Genomic DNA, 8,286 nt, shown 5'->3' with positions numbered 1-8,286 from the left:
TATATGTATGTATATTTTTCTTTCAGTATACTTCTCTCTTTGTCTATCTATCAATCACACAAACAAATTCCCGTTCCATTCCGACTTCCTCTCTCTGTCTGTCCTCAGGTCACCAACTCAAAGATTCTAAGCATTTCGGTTCCCTCCAAAAGATATTGGTCATCTTTCTCAATTTATCCCTACTCCACTACTCCTCTATATATCTCTTAAACTTCTATCTCTCCATCTTCTACTCATCTCATACTTTTACTTTTCTCTCTCTCTATCTATCTATCTACACACATTTACCTGCCTATTTTCCTTAATTACCCTCCTCTTACACCTATCCTTTCCATTTTTTTTTTCTGTGTGTGTTTTGATATCTTTTGTCTTTTAATAACTAAATCAGTAGAAATTAACGCCATCTGTGACCTTTACAGGACCTCAAGGGGCCCAGAAAGAATATCTGCCATTAACATTCCATTTATCTATTATCAATCATTAATCACCGATTGATCTGTCTAAACTTCTTGTACCTTTATTTCTCTGTCTATCTATATCTCTCTTACACCACTATCTGTATGTCTGTTTGTCTATCTTTTTCTCTCTATCTCTAACCATCTCAAATGAAAAAGAACATTTGAGGGGAGGGGCTTTTTTTTTTTTTAAATATTCTTCCATTATTTGTTTGGCTAAAGTTCTGAGAAATAGAAATACCAACATGGATAACAGTAATAACAATAATGATAATAATAATAATAATAATAGTAATAATAGTAATAATAACAATAATGATGATGATTATGAATCTAACGTAGGCACAAGGCCAGGGGAATCGCTATAAGAGTCAATTATATCAGCTCTGCCTCTCTCCCCCAGTATTTCACTGGTACTTGGTATTTTTTTTTTCTTCCTTGACCCTGAAAGAGGAAGAAAGGCAAAGTCGACCTCGGTGGGATTTGAACTCAGAAGGTAAAAGGGACAAACTTCAACACCACAAGGCATTTTAGTCCGACACCCTAACCTATCCTGCCAATCCGTCGCCTTTGATGATGACAATAATAATAATAATAATAATAATAATAATAATAATAATTTTGATGAACATTTGATTTTGAAAAAATTTCTTCCATTTAGGAAGTTTTTCTTGTTTTAATTTTTTTTGATTTTTTTTTAATATATTTAATTTATACAGAATATTTTAATCTTCATCATCATCATTATTATTATTATTATTATTGTTGTTAATAATAATTTTTCTCTTGTTAATTCAGTTTTTTTTTTATTTTGAAAAGATTCTTTTCATCAGCGTTTTTTTTTTAATTTTGTTTCTTTTAATCAGCTCCCGATAAACGAACTTTGTCGCTCTCGTTATTATTATAATTATCATCATATTTAATCATCACTGACTTCATCCCTATCATCATCATTAGCATAACCATCATCATCATCATCATCATCACTATCATCATCATCAACATCATCAGTTCACCAGGAACGATAATTATTACCATTATTAATACCAGTAGCATCATCATTTATATTACTATTATTATTATTATTATTATTATTATTATTATTAATCATTCACAACACTGTCTTGCTTTCTTCTTGTTTGTTTATTACTTTTTTTTTACAATTTTATCCCAAATATTTTCCTTTTCTTTAAAGAATTAAATTTTAGTTTTTATTATTAATATAACCATATCGTTACTATTATTACTAACGTTAATCTTACCATTATTATTATTATTATTATCAATGTTATTATCAATGCTATTAGTGTTATTTTTACAAATATCATCATTAATGCTGTTAATGTTATCATCGTTATTATTATTTTTATTATTACTAGTAGTAGTAGTAGTAGTAGTAGTAAGAACCCTTGCTGTAAATATTAGTAAATGTAGTAATAACATTAATAGTAGTATTAGTAGTAGTACTAATACCATTGCTAAAACAAGCATTAAAACACTAGCCACAACTGCAGCAGCAGCAGCAGCAGTAGTAGCAGTAGTAGTAGTAAATTTTTTTGAGAAAGAATAAAAAACCTGTTTGCTGATAACTGACAATTAGGTTTAAAGATTTGTTGTAGTTGATGATGATGATGACCCAGCCGTGGTAGTGGTGGTGGTGGAGGTGAGGAGGGGGTGATGGTAGTATGTTTGGTTGGTGGTAGTGCCGCTGTTGTTAGTAACGTGTGTGTGTGTGTGTGTGTGTGTGTGTAGAAGTTCTTGCTTATTTTCATTCTTTAAATTTTTAGAATATTTTTTGTAGAGGTTTTTCTTATTTTCCAATCATCTTAAGTTTTTCCATATACGTGCATGCACATGTGTGTGTGTGTGTGTGTGTGTGTGTGTGTGTTTGTGTATGTGTGTGCATGTGTGTGCATGAGTATGTATGTGTGCGTGCATCCCTCCCACATGACAAACACACGCGTATACATATGTACATACATACATACATACATACATACAAATATTCCACATGCTTAGAAAGACAAGATGGAATCGTCCCACTCAAGCTCCCGACCGACTTTGGTCGGAGCGGTGCCTTTCTCCATTGCTTCCTCCTCGGAGCTGTCATGACACGTGTCGTCATCGTCATCATCAGAATCGCTGTCGGCAACACGTAATGCTTGCAAGGCACTGTCACCTCTATCATAAGGCTGGAGGAAATGCAAAGAAAGAGAAAAACAAATTAGAATAAATGTATGAATAAATAAATAAATAAATAAATAAATATATATATATATATATAGTTCAATTTTACAGAACACAAAAAGACAAAGATAAGTGTAGGAAGAACAAGCAGGTGTATTAGTTTAATGCTTGGGAAGAATGGAAAAGTGTTTTTTATGTTTCAAGCCTATGCTCTTCGACAGAAAGGAATAAGAGGAAAAGATGGAGAGAGAATGGTAAAAAAAATGTGTAAGGATTAATGGTTCAACATGATGAAATGACCGGAAGAAAGAAGCTGAGTGGGAGGGAGATAATGATGATGATCCAGCCAGCCGACTGAATATATATATATATATATATATATATATATATATATATATAACATATATATAACATATATAGTATATAAAAATATATATACATTGAGTACAAATAGTGTGGGAGAGATGGCGGACAGTAAATGTCAATTTTTAACCAAAAATAGTTTTTAAAACAACTTATGGTAACACCTGGTACCTCTGGAAAGTTGCTAGGGGGCAGGGATTTTAAAGTAATATTGGTGGAATGGGTATGTTCTGAAAGGGATGTACTTTAATAGCTGTGAGAAAAATTAGGCACTCAGACACTCGGACACTCAGGCACTCGGACACTCAGATACTCAGACATTCAGGCGCTCAGACACTTGGGCACTCACAAAGCCATGTCTTACCTGATCCATGGGATTCACAGTGATGTTAAGGGCAGAGTTATCCCATTCCATTTCCTGCTTCTCATCTACAGCAACCACCTGGGTTCGTTTGTGGGCCGCACGGATCCGAATGACACCCAAGATGATCATGAAGAGCAGGAAACCAACACAAATGACAATGATGGCTGCCATGCCAAAATCTGAAACAAATTTAACACGCAATTAATTCAATTGGCATCATTAGTTTATGGATGGTAAATCATATTAATACACTTGTCAATGTTATCTAGTGGTTGTCTTTCGAGATGTGACATCGATCATCGTTTGTTACTGAAAGAACGCTGGTTCACACATACAAACATTCACATATTTCCCTTGTACACACACACACGTCTACTCACAGAGTTGAAACGTTGTTTGATTTTCTTTTTTCACCATAGAATTTCCATCATCCCACTACCAAGTTTGCCGTCACCCCTTCCTTCCTTGTCCATCTATCACCCCTTCCTTTCTCATTCATATGATGTGACAGAGAAAAACGCAAGAGTATTATTATAGTAGATTATGACAATAGTGTGGAAGATAATGTCGTATCAGTAATGGCCCTCCTCTCCCAACGACATCTTTATTTATATTAAAGTGCCAAAAGAGGAGAGGTGAGAGATTAGGTAAAGGATCCATGGGTACGTGACATAGTGGTTAGGGTATTCAGCTCATAATTGCAAGGTCATGAGTTCAATTCCCAGTAGCGTAGTGTGTCCTTGGGCAAGACACTTTATTTCACATTGCTCCAGTCCACTCAGCTGGCAAAAATGAGTTGTACCTGTGTTTCAAAGGGGGGTCAGCCTTATCACACTGTGTCTCACTGAATCTCCCTCAGAACTACATTAAGGGTACATGTGTCTGTGAAGTACTCAGCCACTTGCACGTTAATTTCATGACCAGACTGATTCATCAATCGGTCCAACTGGAACATTCGTCATTGTAACTGCGGAGAGTCAGTCAGGGCCATGGAGGCACAATTTGGACAACTCAATAGGACCCGACCAGCCTGGAGCCTGTTTTGGTCTCCACTCTCTTTTTGGACAACCTGGGTGCCCTTCCGAAATCCAACCATTTCACAGAGTGTACTGGGTGCTTTTTTTTCAATGGCACCCGTAGAATCCCTGAGTAATGTGCAAGATCCTTTCTGAGTGGGGGGAGGGTGTGGTAGAGGAAGGTGGTATGTGGCAGGTGTAAAGGGACTAAAATAGGAAAGAGGGACAGGAACAGGTGTCTTGCCAGAGAAAAAAATACATACACCAATGAACCCAAAAAACAAACTTTTTTTGACCAACAACAATAAAATATATATATAAAAAAAACGAAACAGGCCAGGTAATAAGAACGGTTGAGGACAAATATTTACACCTACCAGAATGTAAGAGAAGCAAAAGTTGATTGTAGACGTTTGCCATTGTGATACCTCCGCAAAGAACGAGCAACGTGTTTAATCCAGTGGACACAGTGACAAACAGACAGACAATGAAGGAAAGAGGGGAAGGAGAATCAGTTGGGGCAGAGGGGTGGGATGAGGAGGGAGAGACCTTGAGGTGTTTGTGAGAAAAAGAAAAAAAGAGAGAGTAAAACAAAATAGAAATAATGAATTGTAGATGATTGGTAAATGAACTTTTATCTGTGATTTATTATCTAGAAAGATCTTTGATCCCTCAAGATGGAAGTAATTGTTTATTTAAAATACAATTAACGAGGCTGAAATAATTAAAGCTGAACAGTAACAAGGATTCCTTCAGTATGAGTTTAATTAACTGCTCAGATTCAACCAAGTAAGGGAGTCTCTAGCACAAGGGTCTTCAACTGCAGCCCCCAGGGCCACAGATGGCTTCCAGAATGCTTCAAACATGCTTCCAGGAGCCTCTAAACCATAGGTTCTCAAAGTGGGTGCTACCACCCCCAGTAGGTGTTGAGAGGTTCCAGGTGGGTGCTAGTGTCTAAGGGGGTGGGGTGGGTGCAGTAGAGAAAAAAGAGGCGTTGAGAGGAAGACAGTGGATTGGGGGACATTATAAATTTATTATAATATCATTATAGTATTGTATACAAATTATATAATATTATATAAAATATCAAATGACTATTTATACATAAAAATAGGGGTGGAGGTGCTGAGAGTATCACGTGGCCATGAGGGGGGTGGGGCAATGGCCCCAAAAAGTTTGAGAACCTCTGCTCTAGAGTCTTCCCTCTACAAATATAAATTTTCCTTTAATTCACCTTTATTTATTTATTTTGGTGTGACCCCTTAAAAAGAAATCCAGGTTTTGGATTCGGCTTGGATATTAAAAAGGTTGAGAGCCATTGCTCTAATCAGGCAATCAACCTGCTAGAAATAGCAGTCAGATACCCTCAAATTATAAAGGGTTTAACATTTAAACAGGCCAGACTATATACATGGCCCCAATACCCTAACTGTTTTAGATTCAAATTGGCCAGATCAGACCAATGATGGTAGTGATGATGATGATGATGATGATATAAGATTTTTTTTTTTAAATCCTAGTCTGGGCTTGTGCTTTAGGAAGGAAGTTTCTAGATAGACATCCAGAGACTCATGAAATGTACAGAAGTCCTGGACATATTTTTACCAATCTCAGAAGAATGAAAACCAACGTGGTGCTGGGAAGGATGTGAACCCAGAATGTGCTGAAGTATTTTCTCCCAATTGTGCTACCCTGTTCTCTATTTTAACCATAACAGTTCTATTAGTATCTCTACAAGATAATTTATCAGTCACTTAGCATCAGCAAGATAGGTTGTTGTACTAATTGTACAACAACATTGCTCAGTCACTCACCTCGCTACAAAGTTTTTGTTTGTTTTTTTCTTTTTTCTTTTTTTTATTACATTTTTATTATTTCATCATGGATTGTGATGATAATACCAAGAGTCACATGATCTGCAATGGGCCAATCACTGATTCGCTATAATTAGAAAGCTGACAAGGCAAACTACCACATATTTTCAAAACTAACAGGGCTATTAGTTATACTTACCCATGTGTATGTCTTCCACCAAAAAGACACACGCAATCATTTTATAGGCAAAAATGTGAGGGTGGGCACATCAGGGTGAGAGGGTGGTAGGAGAGAAAGAGAGAGAGAGAGTGTATAATGGATTGTAATGGAGGTGGACAATTATGAAGGAAATGCGATGGATGTCAATATGTGACCTAGGAGAGAGGAGGTGATGACTGGCAAAAGAGAAATGGTGAGGATATGGAGTACCAGATACAAAATATACCACTGCAATCCTTTAATTGCAGGTCTTATGATGAGCAAGAGATAAGGATATATATATATATATATATATATATATATATATACACACACACACAACACATTATCTACACACCCAGCTATAAATGTAAGCAGTGATTTCAATATACACGGCCCTCTACAGGCAGAACGTAACACAGCACCCGACTGCCCTCGTGTTGCAACAGTGTATATTCTTGCCCATTTCTCTCCCAAGAAATCCAACCAAATGAAATTAAAAAAAAAAAAAAAAAAAAAAAAAAAAAAAAAAAAAAAAAAAAAAAAAGAAAAAGAGGAACCAAATGAAAAGCTGATGTCCTAACATACTTGGAGCAGTAGAAACCGTGGCTTTTATGTTGTCCAGCATATGTATTTCATTGTCGCTGTATGGTGTTTCCATATTATGTCGAGCGTGAGCATGTATTTTGGTATCAGGTTCTTCATCGTGAATAGCCATGATCTAAGAAGAAAAGAACAATTCATTAGAAAAGCAGCCATGCAACAAAACAGGACTAAGATTAAACAACAACAGTGACAATAACAAATCAGTGGAATACCACACAGACCAGGGTTTCTCAACCACTTAACCCTTGTGTAACCCTTAAAATGAATTACATGTCTCACGGAACCCCTGCACAAAAAAAAATATATACCATATCTTTCTCATATTTTTTTCATTTTAGTTCACATGGTAAATATATATATATATACACACACATATATATATATATATACATATATATATATATATATATAAACCATTAGCTTTCATGGTGTGGCTAAAGTGAGATGTTCTCTGTCTATCTCCCTAACCTCTGGGAGATTTTTAGGTATAATTATACTAATGTGTCTATCTGTTCTAATTTAAGTAAATTCTATCTCTTTGTGCAACCGAAGGAAATTAATTGCTTCTTAAATGATTGGTTACCTTTATTTTCACAGGTTTGCTCTGGAATCGGCCATTCTGAGAGGAGCAGACCAATTCAAAATATCTGCTGCCAAGCGAATTGCCGTCTTTGTGGACGTAACGGATTTCTTTCAGCACAGTGATGTAGTCCCTCACTTTATCAGCATCTGATGGAGAAGAGAGTGAGAGAGAGAGAGAGAGAATGAGTGGGTGGTTGGAAGAGGGAAAGAGATGGAGCGAGACAGAGAGTGACAGGAGAAAGAGAGAGTATGACAAGAAGAGAAAGCACAACAGGAAAAAACTCTAAAGGATGGAGTTTATTGCAAAACATAAATAAAAACTGGCATCCCGTTGGTTACAGTGATGAGGGGTTCCAGTTGATCCGACCAACAGAACAGCCTGACCATGAAAATTAACATCCGAATGGCTGAGTACTCCACAGACGCATGTTTTCAGGGAGATTCAGTGTGAATTCAATGAGGTTGACCCATTTGAATTACAGGTACACCTCATTTTTGCCAGCTGAGTGGACTGGGGCAATGTGAAATGAAGTATCTTGCTGAAGGACCGCAATGCTCCACCAGGAATCGAACTCACAACCCAATGACCATAAGCCGAACACCCTGACCACCAAGCCACATGCCATCATGGGGTCTACTAGACAACAACAACCACAACAACAACAACCACCACCACCACCACCACAACCACCACCACCAC

At 36.7% G+C, this 8,286-nt stretch overlaps 1 protein-coding gene across 1 annotated transcript in view; it reads right to left on the bottom strand.

Moving 5' to 3' along the window:
* Nucleotides 1-194: 194 nt before the first annotated feature.
* Nucleotides 195-8,286, bottom strand: part of LOC106870272 (calsyntenin-1) — a 15,464-nt gene continuing 7,372 nt past the window's right edge. The window contains exons 9-12 of the mRNA XM_052976660.1: nt 7,588-7,733; nt 6,987-7,119; nt 3,370-3,548; nt 195-2,647 (exon numbers count right to left, since the gene is read on the bottom strand). Coding sequence (XP_052832620.1) covers nt 2,471-2,647; nt 3,370-3,548; nt 6,987-7,119; nt 7,588-7,733 — 635 coding nt within the window. The 3' untranslated portion in view covers nt 195-2,470. The remainder of the gene's footprint in view (nt 2,648-3,369; nt 3,549-6,986; nt 7,120-7,587; nt 7,734-8,286) is intronic.

This window comes from Octopus bimaculoides, chromosome 25, assembly GCF_001194135.2.
Source record: "Octopus bimaculoides isolate UCB-OBI-ISO-001 chromosome 25, ASM119413v2, whole genome shotgun sequence".
In the NCBI taxonomy this organism is placed as follows: Eukaryota; Metazoa; Mollusca; class Cephalopoda; order Octopoda; family Octopodidae; genus Octopus; species Octopus bimaculoides.
The sequence above is the reverse complement of the archived record's forward strand: the minus strand, read 5'-3'. Positions and strand labels throughout refer to the sequence as shown.